At 39.6% G+C, this 22,259-nt stretch overlaps 1 protein-coding gene across 2 annotated transcripts; it reads right to left on the bottom strand.

The window, feature by feature from the left end:
- Positions 1 to 1,900: 1,900 nt before the first annotated feature.
- ABHD17B (abhydrolase domain containing 17B, depalmitoylase) lies at positions 1,901 to 22,253 on the bottom strand. 2 transcript variants are annotated; one of them, XM_075080054.1, is made up of 5 exons: positions 21,972 to 22,247; positions 13,430 to 13,663; positions 13,189 to 13,342; positions 4,313 to 4,492; positions 1,901 to 3,429 (listed from the first exon to the last, which is right to left on the bottom strand). In XM_075080054.1, exons 2-5 carry the CDS (start codon positions 13,653 to 13,655, stop codon positions 3,210 to 3,212), a joined length of 780 nt encoding a protein of 259 aa, XP_074936155.1. In that variant the 5' UTR covers positions 13,656 to 13,663; positions 21,972 to 22,247; the 3' UTR covers positions 1,901 to 3,209. The 2 variants fall into 2 exon arrangements, with proteins under 2 accessions (XP_074936155.1, XP_074936154.1); XM_075080053.1 differs by having other exon boundaries at positions 13,189 to 13,663; positions 21,972 to 22,253.
- Positions 22,254 to 22,259: the final 6 nt, after the last annotated feature.

Genomic DNA, 22,259 nt, shown 5'->3' on the forward strand with positions numbered 1-22,259 from the left:
CCACCAGGGTCCCCAACTCCTTTTCTCCAAAGCTGCTTTCAAACAATAAGCCCACTACTTAACGCAGTATGCTTTTTCCTCTGGTTCTCAAAGACAAAAATAAGGAAAATAGTGTTTAAGATATTAACAATGCCTACTGTATAGTGAGAAGAAGCTCTGCCTCTAGGACCTGGAATATTCCATACTGAGAGGTACCAAGTACCTAGCCCTGCTGCACAATGTCATCCAATTAAGAGACCCCAAAAGTAAACATGCACATTTATTTTTCACTAAAAAAGCTTAAAAAGGAAAGCAAGCTTGAAATCAGTTAGTAAGAGTAGCTAACTGAACATATAGTAGAATTCTTTGCTGCCACAAGCAGACAGTAAAGAGAGGGGAGGCTTTTAAATTTTTTAAAAAATGTAGTTGGGAATATAAGACAGCAAAACATGTCCCAAAAGACCCCACCTTTAGAAGGTAATCTCATGTTACATAAATGAAGTTGTTTTAAAAGTTGATTTGCCAAGGTTTCCAGAACTGAAAAAGACAGTTTACTATCAAGTATTTGTCTCAAAGAAAAGGAATGAGACCACGTGATTCACAAAATGCTCTTTTCTTTTTCCCTGAAACACAGACATTGTCTTGTTAATGAATGCTGAATCAACTCTTATTTATCGTGAGACAATTGCATTTATAACATAACACAACAGCCCATTGTCAATTTCACCACAATGATGGTTTAAAGACAAGACAACCACAGTGTCAAATGTTTTTGTCCTAGGTGCAATAGCTCAGAGCTGCTTTATGTTGGTAACAATTTGTTGCCATAATACAACTAGCAAATTCAAGCTAGGCTGTGCCTAAAACCAGTTTTAATTTCTTCATTAAATAACTCCTCTGAAAAATCTAGGTGTAAATTACAAATCAGAACAAACTGGCAATGATTAACCATGCATAAGTGGTCCCAAAGTGACCAGAGCCTTGACTCACCAGTGTAATCCAGCACAGCTGCCTCTACTGAAGAGAAAACACTGTCAGTGAGGCCTTTTGTTCTGCTTCAACAAAACACAGAAACAAAAGCAGCAAAACTGCTATGCCCCTTCTCTGTCTTTTCAATTACAGGGTGCCATAATATTCCCCAGCACAATCAGATAGTTCTTGTGATGACACTTGATCATTTGCCTGCAATTTGCAGTACTATCAGCCACACTATCAGCCAATCTGTATCTCTTATCATTGCAGTTCTACTTTCTTTACTTGTGAATTTCTGAAGAGGACTTTTAAACCAGACTTCATTCATAACAAGGGAAGCACTTAGACACTTAATGGTAACAATTTCCATCTAAATCAGAGATAGTGGCTGGAAGGTAGTAAGAAAATGAAATCAAACTGTGCATACAGTATGGTGTAATAAAGCCGAGTTACATATCTATTTAAGCACACTTCCAATTGCACAATCTTGGATTAGGATGAAAATCTTTAATATTGTTGTGCTGGAATACTAATCTGAAGTTCAGAAAACAGTGAAGCGTACTTGATCAAAAAGACAAACAAGAACCCAGTTGCTTGAGAACAAATTCAAAATTTTTTCTATTCAATTAAGAAACCAAAGAGCATAAGACAAGAAGTCGCTGATGATTTCAAAGCAAGCTAAATTTGAATTCATTACAGAGTAAGGTTTATAAGTAGCTCTGCAGCAGAAAAACTACGTGCTGAACAGTGGGAAGTAGCAAGATGAGGCACAGGGGTGGGAGGATGAGAACAGTAGTTGCTGATGAAGAAATGTGCTGACAATTCATAATAATGGGTTACTGCTTTAGTTCTCAGATTTCCTAGAGTAAATGGGGAATTGCTTATTATTTTGAGATATTGCAAGCAACTGTTGCTATTTCTTTAAAAAAAAGAAAGGAAGAACAGCAAGTGTATAGAATATTGTTTACTGTTAATCAACACATCTTAATCAAAAGTTTTCACAATACTTGAAGCTACATTTAAGTATACAACTGTTCCAATCACAAAAAAAAGCAGAACAGTTAAACTACATAAGGCCTTAAAATTAGAAGTACAGTGTGTATTGTTGGAGTATTATTTTGTTTACAAATAGGCTACATAATTAAATTTATTTTTCATAGTTTTTCTTCAAGCAAATGCATTCAAGGGAAAGGCGACTTACAAAGTTTATTTTTACTATGAGTTAATACAAAAATGTCAACATTCTTTTCTTGCCCCTCTCCCCACCCCATCCAGGCATTATTAGTAAAATTTCCGTACAATACTCAAAAAACAATAAGCTTTTACACCAAACATCCAGAAGTAAGCCTGATCAGACAACTGCGAACTTGCAAATTGTTTATTACAAAGTTGGATAAACTTCCACATTCTTTCTAATGAAATATTACATCTCTAGGCAACCAATGTTTAAAACTACATTGTCCACAAAGCCTTCTAGGTTCTAAAAGTCTTACTGGTTTCACTGAAGTACTTAGTGGCCTCAGTAGCAATCATGTGAATGATAATTATGTTACAACAGTGACAACTTGTGGCATTATTTCGGCAAGATTAGGACTGCTGAGAAGATGAGTGGTTAAATTTGTTTAACCTGAAAGCTAAGGGACAACACAAGAACAAAACAACTGAAGTAAAACTAAGCACAAAAGATATGAAAAATATGGAAAAAATATCTATTTTGACCCCCTCCCCCTATAACAGGGCATGGGTCATTTCCAGTGACTGTCTATTCTTATTACATACATTAGTATTTGTTCAGATTTCATGGCTATTACATTTTCACAGAACAACTGCTTAGAAGTCTGGTTTTTAATTTACACCTGTGCAACAAAGTAAGTCACAGTACATTTTGAGATGTTTAAAAAATATTTATAAACTTGTTTTTGATATGCTAAAGCATTTGGCAACACTTTTACAGCATTTGATTTTATATAATTAAATTCATACAGTACTCATTGTGAATATTTTTTATACATCTAAGAAGGAAAAAAAACTTACAGAAAGTAGTATGAACTGCCCAGCTTGCCTGCATGACCATGTAATTCCAGTTTATAATACTGGCATTAAAACCTTCATTAATTATGTTGACAAATCATTACCTGTACATTTAATGAAGGCAACCAAGATGATTTGAAAACACAACCTTCAGGTTTTATGTTATGTCTTTATCACGGCATGCAGTTCAGCAGTGAAATTAAAAGCATGAAAATATACAAAGAAAATTACAAGTTAACCAGTTCCTGTGACACAAACTGTTTTAATCTTTCAAGGTATTGTCCATAGAGTTCCACATCATTATGGCCTGCTCCTTCTACCCACAGTGGTTCTACAGGTCTCTGGCAACGCTCAAATAATGCTAGTCCATGTGAAAAGTCAATTACTTCATCTTCAGTCCCATGGATTATTAACACAGGAGATGTTATTTTAGAAATTTTGTCAATGCTGTAAAAAAAAAATTATATCTATGAACACAGTGAGCTTTATTAAATCTTTTTGAAGGACTAGACTGTTAATGTCACTTTTTAATTACACACTGTAGTTTTAACCATTTAATTCTGAAGTTCTTTAAATCATTAAAAAATTAGTCCTTATCAACATCCTTGAAGCCATTACAGTAGCAAACAAAGATACACAGAAAAGGAAAAAACACTACTGGTAACTATTAGGATCTAAAAACAGAGCAATCCACCTATAAGTGGTATTCATTACCATGTTCACTTCAAAAAAAAAAAAAATCAGTGTCATTGGACTGATGAATATATTACTTCAGAGTTTTTCATTAAAAGAGTGCTTGCCAGAAGTGAGAAGTTTGACCATCTAAGCAGAAAGAAAAGTCTTTGAAGTTAGATGCAGGTAATCCTTTGAGACAAGTGTACCAGTTTGTAATGGCCAACTAGTGGCATATTTCTGGAACACATGAGAGGAATTTCCTTCAGTTAAGGTCTGCTTAGTTTTCCAGTCTTTGCTACTTATGGTAACATATGCAAAAGACTCTGTTCATAGCCAGCCAGATTAACAATTCCCTGGACTAGAACTGCTTCGCAGAATTAGCAATATAAAGCGTTGCATATAGGAAACTACTACTTTAACAGATACCCACTGAAAACATTGGAGATGTGAAAAACCTAGACGATTTACAAAGTTATGTAAAACTCATTCAAATCAAATGTTCCTTGTTGTTGTTATTCATTCTGATTTTTTCTCCAGCTCTTTTTTTAAACCTTTGAAAGAAATTTCAGAGAATTTGCCATATTGCTTGCTTCCCTATTCTGAAACTTCTGTAACAGAGAAAATGCATGCAGAATGAAAAAATCCCACAACTTACTTTGGGAATGCATCAAAGCAATAGGTCTTCTTCGTATCAGGAAAAGCTACTCGCATTCCTGAGGTCAGTGGAGAATGAAGAATTACAGCAGCACTTTCATACCGAGCAGCAAGATCCACAGATGGTACTGTTCCTATACTCTGGCCATATATAATCACATTTTCAGGGCGAATTCCGTACCTAGAAAATAAAAAATGTTAACGAAAGTGACATATAAAGTGAAACAGACATCACTGCAACTACACAGCAAAGCAAAAAACATTTCTGAAAATGAAAATTTCCAGAAGAGGATCAATGGTGAAACAGGAGTTGGTAGAAGAGCAAACAATTATATTCTATAACATTCCTGACTCAAAGGGGCAATTTAGTCTGTATTTGCAGTAATTTTTTTTGCCTTATGCCTGAATGGTACTGAAACATGGTTTTATTTTTTTAAATATGGATTTGTGAATGGTGTTTTGACTTGTATACCAGTAGAAAGCCTTTACTGGTAACTCTAGTGGACGTACAACAGAAAACCGATCAGAGCTTTACTAGCTCAGTGGTTATTATCAAGTGGAACATAGTCAAATCTGCAAAAATTTGGTCAACTTTCATCTTCTGATACGTGATAAGAACTGCGAGCCAGTAATATTGTTAAGCAATTTAGTGGGACCTAAAGCATGTCTATACAGACAGTAGTCAGAATATTAAGCATTCTATGTAGTAGCTAAGGTGCTTCTTTCTTATCACAGTTGACATGCAAGCTAGCAAGAGGAATACCCAACCCACAATTACGACAGTCCAATAAGCACCACAAAATTAAAATTAAAGCCTCCCTCCTAGTAAGATGAAAACACTCATCTTTTCTGTAATTAACTGAGGTAAACAAAAGAGTAATGAAACATCTAGTTAACACTTATACAAGTAAGATCTAATATATTTTTCTGCATTAGAGCAGATACAAAGAGTAGCTGGTTCCCAAGTCACAGTGGAAAAGCCTCTAAGCAGAACGTTCTGCTGTGGGCACTGTTCCTGCCAGTGTAAGTGAGCTGCTGATACATCAATCTATACTAACATAGTACTCTTAGTACTTGTTCAGGCTGCAGAAGTGTATCTATCTGGGTACCTTTTTTTAACTTATTTGTGAAAGAAAGTACTTCAAATAAGAAGAGATATTTCACTGCATTAAAAAAAAAAACAAGCCAAAAAGCCAACCCCAAAACAACCACCAAAAAACGCAATCAAACACTCTTCTTATGCATTATCAGAAGCTTGTTCAGCTTTCTGAGTTAGAGCAGGCTAGCCTAACACCACTGTGGAACAGCAGGAGGCAAGTTTAATGTCTGCCAACTGACTAAAATCCTAACAGGACCAACAATTAACTGTTTTCAGGTGAAGTGAAAGAAAGTGCAACCATAACATCCTCTGCAATAAATGCATGCATCTTTTCTGTCAAAGCCAAATTGACAACCAACGTCCATACTCACAAAGGAGTTCTCAAGTTAGTATATTTTGCATACCTCCAGCAAAGCCAGGAAAACAGATAATGAAAAATTGTCCAGTATCTTATAATGGCTAAATAACTGTGTGGTAACTACAGGTCAAATGCTAAAATTAGTAGACTCTAGAAACCTCAAAATCAGGACCATTAGAAAAAAGATGTTTCACATATACCAAGACAATCAAATTACCAACCAACAAAAACCAAAATTCTACAAGTACTTTTCAATAAGCCAGAAAACATGTCCACATAAGAAACATTAATTAAAAAAAATCTAGGGAGATTTCAAGACAAACAAATCACATTTAAGTATTACTAATATGTAAGTATCATTAGCAGAACTCCTTAAGCAACCCAGTAAGCTTTCTAAACTGGGGCTAAAATCCACTATCCACAGTTAACATTGTCTATTTAATTATTCATCTATTTAAATTGTGTTCTGATAGAGTAAAACATAAAAGCTCTAAAAGTATTGGCACAGATACATTTATAGAATCTGTTTCACGACTACTTAATTACTATCAGCATTTCCTAGAAAGAGTTTCTAGGATCATAATCAAATTAAGAGTTCTAAAACACTAAGACTCAATCATCAGCCGGGAACTACAGGCAAGCCCTCCACCTCACAACACTTCTCAGAGCATAAAAAAATTCAAACATTCTTAAGATTTTCTCAAATTTCCAACACACAAAAATACAATTAAAGCTCTGAAACCAAAACAAATGTCTTCAGTATTTCTGTATCTTCTGAAACACCTGAGAACAGCCTAGCGCCTGTCCTTTTACAATTAATCTCCCAATTCAAATAATTCAAGTCACATTTGTCCATTCTAAAAGTATAATGTGGCCTTCTATCCCTTTCATATAATCTGGACAAAACTTGCATTGATACCTGGCTATTTGCATAGTTAGTATGGCATGGAGTTTGCACAGCACATTATGACATAACATAGTTCTCAAAAAAAAAAAAAAACCCTGCAAATTATAATGCTCACATTTCCTCAGGTATTCAGTTTTACATGATGCAGGCCATTGCACAGAACTTTAAAGCAAAACTTAGAAGTATATTTTGGAGCATATATTCTCCTCTTTCTCATTATTATTATCCCTGGTTTTGGATCAAAATCCTTCAGCCTAACAATAGCTAGATATTAGCTACAAGAAGTAATCCAAGAAAAGCATTTACTATATTTGGATTAAAGCAGATCTCAGCCAAACAGATTGCCTCCATAGCACCCTCCAGAAACAATGTTTTGCAGTCTGGAAACTAAAATAGTGAGGCCAGTCACCAGAAGTGGTGGTTCAAAGTAGTCACACTTTTGAATATTCTGGCTTGAAAAAATCTTGGCAGAAAATTATTAGTTGACTGCATACCCGGTCTCCCAAATGAGGATGTGTCAGATCAAGAGAAAAAGTGGCAGTAATATTTTTCTCTTAATCAATGCCTTAGAATTGCAGGCCACCTTGAGGAAGGGGAACGTGACAGTTACAAAGCCATATGCTATAAGCAGCTGTTCTGGTGACAATAACTCAAAAACATGCTGTAAAAACTGTTGATATCTTTGAAAGCTCATTACATTGATCAAAGGAATAACATAAACACCATTGCCTACTCAAGCAATCTTAGATAACTTGTGTCAGAATAGACAGGCCTTCAGTTTGTTGGGGGTTTTTTATGTTAGTTTATTTTTAGCCAGTATGACCAGAAAGGACCTTGGAACAAAAGTCTTTGAAGAAGCTGTGCACAAATGTACTTTCTCAGAGAAAGCATTCTTCTCCAGGGACAAATTATTCTGGACTGAACCTGGCATAAAATTTGGATAGATACTTTCTGCAGCTTAAAGGTTACCCACAACATTTTCCTCTTTCCCACAGCAACCCAGTTTTCAATTCCTTTCAACACCTGATTCATCCAGGCTACCACCCTGGAAAGCACAAGGAACTTGAAGAGCAGTTTTTACATAGAACTAAACATACCTCTGTTGACAAAAGCTCGCTAGCATCCACACAGAGTGTCTGAACACTCACAAACTTCTGCCCTATTGCCCCGCTAAAGGTACAGGTTAATGTCACTATGAAGCTAAGCTACTGCCAAACAGAAGGGAACCACTTTCCTATTTGTGTCTTCAGCCACATGTTGCTCCTCACTGCGCTTCACCGATTTGTTTAGGAAACTAATCTCTTCTGGCAGCAAGAGAGCAACTATTTTTCTGCTCCTTTGTGCTGGCTGTCTTCAGGGCCAGGCAATAAATGACATGCCACTGGTGGGTTAAAGGAAGGAGCAAGCCAATAAATCATGGTAACTGTACCATCAGGCCACTCCCTACCTAAAATCAGGGCCCAAGCTAACACAGGGCGACTAATGAAGCCAGCACACTCTTCTGTGAGCATACATATGCTGATCAGATATAGATAGTCTCTTGTAAAAGAGGCAACCCTGAACACTCCTGCCTCATTGTTTTCAGCTTCTAGCAGGAAAAGAGGAATGCTAAACAGCAATGAAATATTCTTTCTTTCCCCTTCGTGACAAATTGTGAAACAATGCGCTTTAGCAGAAATTCTTTCACCGCTTCCTTTATATTTCTGTCTCTGTAACAAAACCTCTTCTGCACTTTACTAAACAGTTATCCTAGTGGCAGTCCACCTCTTTTTCCACTCCTCCCTCTTCGTTTTTTTCTTTTTACAGAATTGTAGAACAGTTTGGGTTGGAAGATGATCTAGTCCAGCCCTCCACTATAGGCGAGGATATCTTTCACTAAATCAAGTTGCTCAAAGCCCCATCTGACCATACGTTGAACACTTTAACTGTACATACATCATACACGACTTACACTGGATATTCACCATATTATATACTTTAATTGGATATACATCACATTATCATGATGTGTGATGTGCAAACTACAAAATGCATGTATGGCTGTAATGAGTAGGTTTTTGGTTTTGGTTTTTTTTTGCTTTTGTTTGTTTGTTTGCTTGTTTTAAGCTTCAGTTACCTTCAACAGCAAAATACCAGCTGAAATTACCATACTATACCTGCAGGCTCTTAGAGAACCTGCTGTTTGCCCTTGATATACCTAAAGTAGACAAAGCAATTTATCTTTTCACTTCTGCACTCTTGCTGTTAATCTAGAAGACTTGCTCACTTTACAGTAATAAAATAAGATGTCCATAAAATCAACCTGAGAAGTGTACATTTTCAGTAATACCTCTCAGGCTCACACTAATTAAGAGGTCCAATGGATGCTCTTAGAGAGGCTATTGTTTGTAAAGCTATTGCAACACAGGCATTTACCAACTGACAGCAGTGCTTGGGGGCACAAAGAACAAGGTGGAACATCCTGAGGGAATTTTCAGAGAACATTTCAGAACCTTTTGTCATCAGGCACATAACACACAAAATTACAGCTGCAAATTGCAGAACGTGAAGGGCATGAACAACCTCTGCACCTTTAACTACCAACATTCCAGGCCATGAATAAAATTCATGGGCATACAGCTCTTCCTCAACTCAGATGCATATTCCCCTTCTTATGTATACAAGACGTAACATTGCTAGAAGAAAAAGGCAACTATGTTTTATGAGAGGCAAGCCCGTTGACCACACATGTACTAATCAACAAACTGCACCTCCTCTGCCTCTCCCATGATGGCATGGCCTTTTCTAAACCTTACAATGCTACTGGTGTATTTGTTTTATTGGCAAGACTTCTCTTCACGATAAATTGAGCTACCTTTCCCTACCAATTTCACTAAAAGCTCAATTTCTCTCCAAATATTCAAGGGTAAGGCACCTCATCTTCTAGCCGATTACCCCCCTACTTTTGAATGAAAAAAAAACCCCCACATAGTTTGTGAATTCTCAAAAGAACACTTTCCTTCAACATCCAGACAGATTTCATATTATTCCTATATTTGGCTGTTCAAAGTATGGACATTCTGTCCACTTTGACACATCAGTCTGTTGGTGAGATTTACCCTTCAATTTTTCAGTTATTATACAGTCCATGATAAGCAACAATGAAAAGGCTGTTTGGCTTCCTAAAGCTAAATCTGCTCATGAGGCAACTCTGGCAAGTCTTCAGGTTTCTGAGCAAGTGCCACTTGCCCCGCATTTGCCTGAAGCTGGTTAAACCTTTCCACCCCTGTTAGGGTGTCATCAAAGACCTTCAGAGACCAGGACAGCGAAAATAGGCGTATCTCAAAATGACTCCTGGCATTTCAACACTTTGTAGCTATGACAGTCAGAAAAAGAATGTCCTCACTTGCAGCTTTTATATTGTCCCATGCACATGAATATGAAATAACGCACAACTTTCCCAAACATGATGGCAGTGAATCACCTTGCCTTCTTCCACAGTCAGCATCCGCAGTACAGCTACTGCTTCCAGTTAAAATACTCAAAGCAGGTAAAGAACAGGAACACAATTCAGAGTCTGCATCTACTGTTTACCTCTTCTAATCTGGTGCCAAATTATCTTTTTGTATTCATTTACATGAATAGCAATATTCACATACCTTTACAGCAACCACTTTCAAGAAATTGGTGTTGGACCAACCTCACCATTAGCCTCAATACTAGTTCCAGACTATTTCACCCTGGGTGTCCAGTCTGCACTGGACAGTTGTGCCAACTTACAGATGACCATCTGGATTGCACTTCCAAGATGTAAAAAATACTAACATGTCTCCACCACTAGCAGCTGGGTTGACCATGGAATGAAGTCCACATCAGCATTTCAGTTACTCCAGGAACACCTTTTAATGCTGAGTTCTGTGATCCCATTTCTCAGGATCAACCTCCAACAAAGGTAACTTCTCCATTCTTTTCTTCACCGCATCACAATCTGTGAGGCACAGTTTAGAAGTCTAGGATCCCTTTCTTCTCTCATCCCATCAACGTAAATTTCAAAGAACTTACAGCTATCCTGCAAACAGTCTGCCTAATTAGTTTTTGTAGAACACTTACATTATAAGACATGAAAGATGGTGTCAATGTAACACTGACAGAGCAGGCTATGCTAGAAAAGTGAAGCAATGCTGCTGCAAATGCTCAAAGGCTCCATACTGGTCCAGTATTTAAACGCATGTGAGCACTGTCTCACGGCTCAAGAGAATACCATAGGCTAGTAACCAAATGGTGAGCCAGTATATCCAGATCACGTGCTGAAATTCTCCCTGTTACATTCAGCATTCAGATACAAGGACAAGACCAGGTCTGCCAGTTGGAAAGTTGTTGAAAGTACCATGGTGGAAACCAGTAAAACCAACAACTTTTTAAGCAACAGAAAAAATTCAGTCCACTTTTGTGAAATCCGTAAGTTGGGCAGACCAATTCAAGCTCTAAACACTCTACAGAATTATCAATTTCTAAAGGAGGTTTTGACACACAAAAAAAATAAATGCAGACAGCACATGGGATTGAGGTGAGGTCATTCCTGTATGGAAGAGGGAAAAAGTGGATAGATGGAGTACGTATTTAGAGTTCCCCCCGACAATGTGTGTTCAGCAAAGGGCATGTTCTGATGGGATATGATAATGAACAATCTTATTTGACTGGCAAAGGTACAAACTGCACTGTTCAAGAACAGAGGCAAGAGTTCAAGCTGCAATCACATTTCCTTTTAGGTTTTCAATCAGAAATTAATCAGGGGAAGAAAAGACAATAATTACAAATTAGTTCATAAAACAGAGCCTGTAAACTGATATAAACAAATGATTTAAGTTTCACTATCTAGTTCTCTTCCATTTTCTGGTATATTTAAGCAATTCAGACTGTCTCCCATGTTGTCCAAAAACATAATATGGTTTGTGAACAATGTTACTGGGTATTTCACCAAGTGGCTATCTTCCAGATCACTTATCAACTACAAAACATAGTCAACACCTGTTGCAGCTCTTGGCTAACAGAGTAGATGTCTAGTTATATCTCAACTTTACACTGTAATCAAAAGAAATGCAAAAACCTAATCTAACAACACAGTATGCATATTTTTGAATATGAGATTGAATACCTGTCCCCTGTGGTTGTATGAGGTTTATGATAATAAGCATTCCTCCTACATTAATATATGAATTAAATATGCTTTTTTTAAAAAAAAGTATCGCACCTTTGATATAATGTAAAGGAAATGCAAGGCAATACGCACTAAAAGGGATAATCCGCTCCAAAGTAATCAGAAAATAGTTAGCATTACATCAATAAAGTTCTAAATTCACTGTGACAATTACGAGGTTCCGTGATTTAAAGAGTCTTTACACATGCCCTTACTCTGAGTCACATCTCTGATATTACAGAATTAAACAGTATGCTCAGGTTGCAATGACTGACCCATAACATGCTGCTCTACATTAAATTCAGGTTTTCACAGCTTTTTGGTACAAAAATACACAATATGATGGGAGCTTTTTTGGTGAACATCTATTCTTATAATCACATAGTATTTTAAAAAATAATCTTTTTGTAGTTTGGGTACTTGGAACACAAGAAGAATAATCCTCTAAATGGAATAAACCAGGATGAAAAACACTCTCAAATGTGAGAACTGGGTATTCAGTGCTGCATTTATTTGGGGCCTGGGATCCTCACCTGTATCAGAATGGCTCCAGAGTCTTTCATCTTACTATTTTATCTCCCTAAAACCAGAGGTTTAGAATACAGAAATTGCTGAAACAGCCCCTTTCCAATTTGCATTTTTTTCTTGTCCAGTTTTAATCTATGTGAGCTAACACCACTGACTCAAATTCCTGTTTTTTTGTTCCCACCATCATGTATTTACATAGATCAATTACAACCTCTCCCACGCATCATGTTTTGCTATGATAAAACATCTTTTTGTTTTATATAGAAAGCTCTCTCTGGAAATGCTGTAGCTGCTGGTCTGAATTATGAAACAAAGGTGGTCTGAATACCATACAGAAATCCAAAGACAGTCTCACCAGGTTTCTCTTATACCAGCTTTTCCAGCTTCGTCCCCCCCTACAAAAGTAGTAGGTGATGGAATTGTCTGAAAAAACAACTTGCATATTCTCTCACCCATATCACACCAGTGGCTCAGTTACTGGGGAATCAATTATTGTAGGTTTTTCCTATCTTCTGATATTTCCAGCTGAGAAGATCCCAAATTGTGACAACAAGGATTATCTTCTAATCATTCAAGACTGAAACATACCGTATTAAATTTCATCTTATTTCAATTCTTCTAGTATATCACTACTATATACTGATCCTGATCAACACTGACAATGCCTTCAGCATAAGGCACCACCTATCAGCTTGGATATGAATTCATTAATCCTAAAATACAGCATTTCTGTTTAAACTACCAATGCAGATTAAGCACAACCATTTGAAAAGCATGTTGTAAAAGAAAAATGGCAACTAATGTCTTACCTTGTCCTAAGAGCCACCCAAGCAGCATCAATGTCAGCATACAGATTCTTCTCTGTTGGCTTCCCAGAACTTGCACCATATCCAGAATAATCATATGAGAATATGTTGCAATTAATCCGTGAACCCAGTCCTATGTAAAAGCTGCTCATCTGACCTAAGTCAACAGCATTTCCATGTGAGAAGAGCAACGTGTACTTGGCGTTAGGTGAGCAACGCACAAACATACAGGCAATCCTGTTACCTTTACTTGTTCTAGTCATGAAGCACTCAATGGCATCTTTTTCTCTAGAAGAATATTGCCAGTCTGCTCGCTCTGAGAGATGTAAAGTCCAGCGACTACCACTCTCATCACACATCAGTGTGTACGTGGGATCAGGAGGTAAGAATGCTAGTTTGGAGGCAATTTTCCCTGGGCATGGTGGACAACAGAACAGGCAACACAGTTCACTAAAGGAAAGATTATTCATCTTCTAGTCTGAAACAAGAAGAGAGAATGGTATCAGTTTCTAGTTACAATCCTATATATAAAAAAAAGAAAACCTCATGGAAAACGCAAACCTAACCTCTCTAGAAAATAATATGTAATTTTAGTGGAAACATTGAACAAAACAGTTTAAATATATATGCAGATTTTTATGTAATAGCTTGTTTTTTATTATTAGCTACTTTAAAATAGCATATTATTAAAGAAAAGTGATAACTCTAAAGCCCTGTGAGAGATTAAAATATGACTACCCAGGAAAAGAATAAGCATGAGTTTTGGATTTTCTTTGGAGGAAATGAAGCCCCTCATCTTAAGCCATTTGGAGAAGTGTTCATCCCGTTGACAAATACATATGTTATAAAGAACAATTAAAATATGTTGCAGTGTTTGGAGGATACTACGGCTATGCAGATCTCTGCAGCCAAAAATCACTACAGCGCTTCCTAAATACAGAGAATATATATTGCAGTCATGAGTTATGGGCTCCTGCAAGCAGTATCAGCAGTATAAAAGGTCAAAACTTAGAAGGCAAAACAAGATGCTTCTGCTGGCTTAGCAAACACTGTAGACCTTCAGTACACTTAAATCCAGCCATAAACTCTTCCTTGCTCCACATACTGGCTTACATAAGTGTTTCCAAACCCTTCAAAGACATTATTAGCTAAGGTTTCCTGTATTGCAGATAGGAATTGGGATTATATTAATGATACGACTATTTTTATTCCATGCTTTAACAAAAACATCCCAAACCAAATGCTCAATCACAGATATTTGGCAAATCATTATAATCTATACTACTAATTCAAAGCATTGATTAACAAAGTGGTGAGAGGAAAAAAGTAAAAAGACACATACACATAAAGCAAGCTAGGTAAAGATACAGTTGCCCTGAAAAGCAAGCATTGTGTCCTCTTAATGTACACAGGGAGAAGGGGGTGGGAATCATCCTTTGTCATGACAATACTTTTTTTCAGAGGTAGGAGGAATGATGAAGTCTGCCAAAAGCCATGCTGAAAACCAGCACACCCAAGATAAGCATTTATACTGCTTTCCTTGTCTTAAGGCATCTGACGCTTCATCTCAACTTAAACAACCTTTTCATCCCAAATCTATCTACAGGTCTCAAGCTCAGTTCCTGGCAGGCCACCGAGCACAGAAACACTTTTACAGTTTCATGTACCAGTTTTGACTGCTGGATCCAAGTTTACAAATGGGAACAAAACCAAGCTGATTTCTGATGTCTACAGTCCCATGTCATTTCAGAAATACTTGGGTAATCCAACAAGAATATCTTACAGCTTACTATAATACTTGGTGATATTTAGATCATATTTCAAAGTTTGTCCTCTAACTTGTACACATGCATAGTTTTCATGCCTGTATAAATTTATCTGGGATAAATTTATCTGGGATGTAGCTAGGCCCACCAGAGAGGAACCTAGGGGTGGCATGCCAGGGTCGGGGGTGAAACCATCTACATCTACACTAATGCATGCAGAATGGGCAATGGACAGAAGGAGCTGGAAGCCATTGTGCAGCAGAATAGCTATGATTTAGCTGCCATCACAGGGACATGGTGCGATGACTCTTATGACTGGACTGCTGCAATGGAAGGCTATAAGCTCTTCAGAAGGGATAGACAAGGAGGGAGAGGTGATGGGGTGGCTCTGTATGTTAGGGAGTGCTTCGATTGCATAGAGCTTAGCAACTTTGATGATAAGGTTGAGTGCTTATCGGTAAGGATGAGAGGGAAGGCCAACAAGGCAGATATCCTGCTGGGGGTCTGTTATAGACCACCCAAGCAGGATTAAGGGGTAGATGAGCTGTTCTACAAGCAGCTGGAAGAAGTACCACAATCAGTTGCCCTTGTTCTAGTGGGGGGCTTCAATTTACCAGATGTCTGTTGGAAATACAACACAGCAAAGAAGAAACAATCTAGGAGGATCCTGGAGTGGGTGGAAGATAACTTCCTCACACAGCTGGTAAGCGAACCTCCCAGCGGAGGTGCCTCACTTGATCTCCTGTTCACAACAGAGAAAGAGTGCTGGGAGATGTGGTGGTTGGAGGCTGTTTTGGACTTAGCGACCCAAGACATAGCAGGATAAATCCCCCTTAATCCAGGAGGAAGCAATTTATGACCTGCTGCTCCACCTGGACACTCACAAGTCTATGGGGCTGGATGGGATCCACCTGAGAGAACTGAGGGAACTGTCAGAGGAGCTTGCCAAGCCACTCTCCATCATTTACCAGCAGTCCTGGTTAACAGGGGAGGTCCCAGATGACTGGAGGCTTGCCAATGTGATGCCCATCTACAAGAAGAGACGGAAGGAGGATCTGAAGAACTACAGGCCTGTCAGCTTGACCTCAGTACCAGCAAAGGTAATGGAGTGGCTCATGTTGTGTGAGCTCACCAAGCATGTGCAGGACAACCAGGGGATCAGGCCCAGCCAGCGTGGGTTCATGAAAGGCAGGTCCTGCCACACCAACCTGATTTCCTTCTATGACAGGGTGACCTGCCTTAGTGTATGAGGGAAAGGCTGTGGATGTTGTCTGCCTGGACTTCAGTACAGCCTTTAACACTGTGTCCCACAGCATCCTCCTGGAGAAGCTGGCAGCTCATGGCTGGGATGGGTGTACTCTTTGCTGGGTAAAAAACAGGCTGGATGGCCGAGCCTAGAGAGCTGTGGTGAACAGAGTTAATCCAGTTGACAGCCAGTCACAAGCAGTGCTCCCCAGGGCTCAGTTTTGGGGCTGGTCTTGTTTCATATCTTTATCAATGATCTGGATGAGGGGATTGAGTGCACCCTCAGTAGGTCGGCAGGTGACACCAAACTGGGTGGGCATATTGATCTGCTCGAGGGTACGAAGGCTCTGCAGGGGGATCTGCACAGGCTGGATCGATGGGCTGAGGCCAATTGTGTGAGGTTTAACAAGGCCAAGTGCCAGGTCCTGCACTGGGTCACAACCACGCCATGCAACGCTACAGGCTTGGGGAAGAGTGGCTGGAAAGATGCCCAGCAGAGAAGGATCTGGGGGTGTTGGTTACAGCCACCTGAACATGAGCCAGCAGTGTGCGCAGGTGGCCAAGAAGGCCAACAGCATCCTGCCTTGTAACAGGAATAGCGTGGCCAGCAGGAGTAGGGAAGTGATCATGTCCCTGTACTCAGCTCTGGCGAGGCCGCACCTTGAATACCGTGTACAGTTTTGGGACCCTCACTACAAGGAGGACATTGAGGTGCTGAAGCATGTCCAGAGAAGGGCAATGAAGCTGGTGAAGGGTCTGGAGAGCAAATCTTATGAGGAGTGGTTGAGGGAGCTGGGGTTATTTAGCCTGGAGAAGATGAGGCTGAGGGGAGACCTTATCACTCCCTACAACTACCTAAAATGAGGTTGCAGTGTGGTGGGTGTTGGTATCTTCTCCCAGGTCACTAGCAACAGAACAAGAGAAAACGGCCTCAAGCTCCATCAGGGGAGGTTCAGATTGGATATTAGGAAAAATTTCTTTACTGCAAGAGTGGTCAGGCATTGGAATAGGCTGCCCAGAGATGTGGTGGAGTCGCCATCCCTGGAGGTATTTAAAAGATGTGTAGACATGGCAGTTCAGGGCATGGTTTAGGAGACATGGTAGCGTTGGGTTGACAGTTGGACTTGGTGATCCTAGAGATCTTTTCCAACCTTAATGATCCTATGATCTTCAGAAAAGCTTTAAGGACACTGCTGTACACATGGGTGAATATAGATCAAAGAATAACTATCTGTATTTTGGATGTGTGAAAGTTCTCTTCCCTGTGGTAGACTATGAATGCGTACTGCATACAATGCTACACAGAGTATACTTACAGAGTAGTCAACACAGGCACAGCAAGACAGTCAGATAAACAGCATGAGCATTCTTGGAACACTACTCCTCTTTGTAGGGCACAAAAACTCCAGTCTTTTGCCAAGGCTGCTACAGCCAAGTACTTTCACCCCAAGCCTCTAGTTTTCTTCAGAATAAATGAGAACCACAGATTCTTAGATATGGTTGACCAACACTACCAGTTTAGAGGAGATGGCAAGAAGTGTACACTGATGACCTCCCATAAAAAGGTAGATTGTCTCTTAAATGCAGATCTTGAATAAATCACCATATTTCTGCCAGATAAAGAAACAACAACCTCATGTATTTATGTCATTAGCACAAGCAGCCGCTCAATTTTGGAATAGCTCATCTGTTCCCTGTCAGGTGAGATTATCTGGACATTAAGTTTAATTTTAACCTGCAAGTCAGGACAAGTGGAAGAGGTCTATGGAAGAGGTCTAGGGATTGGCAAAAGGCTTGGGCTGCCTTAAGCACAGGAAAAACTCAATGCTTTCCCCATCCCCTTCTTTACTTCTCTTATAGCTGTGAGCCCCAAAAGAGCCACTTCTTTCACCTCTATGTCAAAAGTTCATGCTCACAGCCCAGAGAAACTGCTGTGATGCCTCAACAGGCTTTTTTTGCAAGAAGTGCTTATGACCCAGTATCCAACCACACTTCTATTTCTATCAAAAACTGTTAAACTTACCTGTTCAAGTAAGTTTTTTCACCTTTTCAGAAAAGCTGAAGGCCAAAGCTAGATATTACTATTTATTCTATGTGAGGAAAAAAATATTTTGTAGGTATGTATTTTCTAAATTGTTCACATAAAAGTGAGGTATAAATAGCCTGTTCTGCCCAGAAATAGCAGATTGCGCTCTATTCCACCATATGACAGCTACAGAATCTTACTTGCTTCCTAATCCACTTGTCAAAAAGAATTAAAACAGGAATTTACATTATTTATAACTATAAACAGCCCAGCAACACTACAAATATGATCTCATTCACAAAATATTTGCTATTTGTCAAAATAATTTCCGAAGACTGGAAGCTGGCCTGTGGAATTTACATACAGGGCAGTACTGCAGTAACCACAGTTAATCAGCTGAGGTGGTACTGTGCCCCAAGATAGCTTAAATGTGCTAAAAATGGGCTGTTGCCACATATGGCAAATGACTTATGCTGAAGACCATGGCTAAAGTATTATTTCTGCCCTATACTAGTCTGTAACATAGAATTTATATAATGTCCATTTAATCCAATGGAAACTGTCTACTGAAACTAAAGATTCTGATTCCACAGTTGTTCTCCATCTAAATCATGGCTAGCAACAACTCTCTTCTTTAAAACAAATACTTGCTACTTGCTTCTGTCAGAAAGCCCAAGAAAAACAGCAGATCCCTAGCATGGTTAACCGAACAAATCTGACACAAAACACCTACTGAATTTCTGCAGGAGGATACCTTCAACTAAACGCCAACAATGTTTCCATTATACTGGAACTTGTTTGTCATTCATTGTATTCACATGAGTGTTCTTAACCTCCGGATCTGGAATGGAACCAGGATGTGAGAGAGTCCCCAGGGTGTTTAGAGTAATTCTGATATCACTGTTTAAAAGTTCAACTGAATCAGCATTTCAGCCTAGTAGTTAGCTACCAGATGTCATAATTTGACTTCAACTAAACAGGCATTACCTTTCCTCAAAAGGTATACTGCTCAGATATTTCCATGAGGGATTAAACTTAATGTTACCCTCCCCCCCACCCCCCAGTGTTTTTTTAATGTTCTTAATGTTAGAAAATGTGTAACATGATTACCTAATGATTCATCCAGCCGGAAGTTATTACGGTAAAAATTAAAAGTCACAAACCCCCCTTCATTTAGCATCACCCAGCCCGGGTAAAAGCTTTGGAGATCAACAGTCTTAAGAGACCAATTATTTTATTAAGTCTAAAATATAATTTATGGAAAGTGAACAGGGCATCACAAGTGATGTTGCATTAAAAAAATCACTCTAATAACAGATGTGTTTAATGTAAGCTTTATCTGGACTCTTACTGAAACTGGGGCAAAACCAAAACTGACCACAAATTACCTTAAGCACAAGTACAGACAAATAACTTCAATGGGACTCATTTGCCTAAGTTATGTTGTGAATACCTAAGTTAGTGTCTAACACCTTCTGAGCATATATGATGTAAATCTCTGCGCTCATCCCAACAACATAACTATTTCACCTTCTATTTGTCATTTCAGTACTAATAACGAAGCCAGTGCTGTTCTGCAAACACAGTTCCTAATGCTGTTACAATTACTAACAACACAAAGAATATAATGAGAGAAAAATACTTATCCTTTAAAATTATACTGTATTTTCTGTAGAAATTACGTAGGAAAAATCTGAGGAAGAAACTGTGGAAAATTGATGAACTTCTACTATTTGACCAAGAAAGGCTAAGAAATAACACAGACCCAAGTGGCATCACCCAGCCCTTCTGAGACAGCTTTTAAAAGGAAGGCAAGATCATTTATCAAATTTCTCTTTAACGCTTTTATGAATAAAAAGTAACACAGAAAATGACAAGTGTAAAACAGCCCACAGGCAGCAATTTCAATCCACTCTTCAGCAATTAACCTTTTCATTAAGGCTGAGAGAAGAGATGGGGAAGAAGTCTATCTAATCCAAAAGAAAGCCTCAAATATTTATCTTGTGATTCTCAGTATAACACAAATGCAATTCTTTCATACAAGCAATTATCCCTGCCCTCCTACGTCTACAGATCATAACAAGAGTGGCTCCTATTATTCACACCTTTGAGTACTTCACTGTGTATAGGCCTCAGAAGCCCAACACTTATCTTTTATATTAACATTAAATTGTTCTAATGTGTATTTAAATTAAATTACCTATTTCACAGGAACTATTCACAAGAAAAAAGTCAAAGTTGTAAATACAGCTGCTGGTTTGTAAATTTTAGTGGTGCTCTAACTGTAACAGGCAAGATGTTAAAATTATTTGGGGTTTTGTTTATTTGTTGTTTGGGTGGGGTTTTTTGCTTGTTTTTTATTGTTTTTAATCTTCATTTTTCATTATATATTGCTGAAGCAAGAAACTCTACTTGCTCTCACCCTTTCATTGAGCACAGTGCAATGAAAACTAGTTCGAGCCACTGCTGAAGCACTCACCATCTGCGTTACATTAAAAATGGTAACAAAAGGATATGAACATCCTCAAACTACTTTGACAGTTAAAGCAGCAAAATATTTAGTGAAAAAAATTCAGTGTCTGATTAAGTATTATATAAAAGGGTTATTAAGAAAGAATACACAGTAGGTCCAGAAAAGAAAACAGAGGAAGTCTAGTCAGTAATGAAAAAGCCATGCCAAGAAATGCTGTGGAGTTACTCTTTAAGGTAGTTTGCAAAGAGCAAAACAATCTACATAAAAAACAGAGAAGCCTGATGGGACCAAAACTTAATTTCAAACAATTAAACAGCTTTACTGTTCTCACAAATTCTAGCAGTATATACAAGTTAAGCTTTATAATAGAGACATTCTTCTTCCTCTGGTTACTTGGTGTACCGGAAAATTTACTGGCACAGTTGAAAAAAAAAAAAAATAAAGAAGGGGAATGCAGGAAACGCTAAGTGAAAAAAATCTCACCATTCCTTCCCACCTAAAGAACAAGCCACCCCTCCAAAGATCCCAGACAGGCAGCTGCGGGATTAAGCCGCATTACATGAAGTTCTGCATGCTCCAAGCAAGACCCTGCACACCGCGGACTGTTCTGCTTAAAGCCCCCGCGCCGAAACCCCCGACTGTGTTTCGGCCACATCGATGCAGTGCTTCACCGCCCCAGCCAGTCACCGACAAGAAGCTACGCTTTTAAACCGGTCGTGGTTCAGCTGGTACTATTTTGGTTTCCGCAGCCATGTATTTTTCTAGCTACCTTCTGGCCAAATACTTTAAACTTTTAAATTGATAACACCTGAGAGCAATTTTAAGGCCAGCGTCACTCCCGCCATCAACAGCAGGAGCTGAAGAAATTCATTAAATCAGCCTCGCAAGAAGTAAATGCTCTCTTCAAGTATCTGTACCTGAAAAAGTCAACGGCGCGGGCGCGAAGACACGACCCGGCTCCACTTCGAGAGCCAGAATTTAACAAGCCTTTAACGAGCCAGCGCGCCCATTCCTCGGACAAAGGCGTCCACGGCAAGACCGACCCGGGACCAACTGGCCCCGCCCGGGCAGCCGACACCCCTCCGGCGGCGGCGCCGGGGCACCGGGAGAGGGGGTGGGCCGCCACCCCGTCGCCCGGCTGGGCTCGAGGCGCCGAGCCGCCGCCGCGTCCCTCGCTGAAGAGAAGCCGCTGTCGCGCTGCTGCTCCCTGCTAGCCTCCTCCCCACAACTCGGCCATCCCCGCACACCCCCCGCTGCCGTGGAGAAGAGTCCGTACCTGCACCTGACGCTCCGCTCGGCGGCAGCGCGGGCGCGGCCCCGCACTTTCCCAACCTCCGCCGCTTGGAACGCCGGGCGGGGGGAGGGGGTGCCGGTTGTGCTGAGTAACGGCGCGGCGGGCGGCTGTCAGTCAGTCCGTCTGGTGCCCGCAGCTCGGCACCGCGCTCCGCGGCGGAGAAGGTGCGGGCCCGGGAGAGCGGCTCCCCGCGCGGCCTAGGGCAGTGGTACCGGCCCCCCCTCGCTGAGCGACTGCATCGGATCGAGCGACTGCATCGGATCTGGCGGC

This window comes from Phalacrocorax aristotelis, chromosome Z (genome assembly GCF_949628215.1).
Source record: "Phalacrocorax aristotelis chromosome Z, bGulAri2.1, whole genome shotgun sequence".
NCBI classification, from domain to species: Eukaryota; Metazoa; Chordata; class Aves; order Suliformes; family Phalacrocoracidae; genus Phalacrocorax; species Phalacrocorax aristotelis.

What these genes read in the sequence shown, in the direction of transcription:
- ABHD17B (XM_075080053.1), bottom strand. Translation starts at nt 13,655, where the DNA reads ATGAATAATCTTTCCTTTAGTGAACTGTGTTGCCTGTTCTGTTGTCCA. An exon ending in TGGGTGGCTCTTAGGACAAG is followed by an intron (nt 4,493 to 13,188) that starts GTAAGACATTAG and finishes TTTATTTTCTAG; the next exon opens with GTACGGAATTCGCCCTGAAA. An exon ending in TGCTTTGATGCATTCCCAAA is followed by an intron (nt 3,430 to 4,312) that starts GTAAGTTGTGGG and finishes TTTTTTTTACAG; the next exon opens with CATTGACAAAATTTCTAAAA.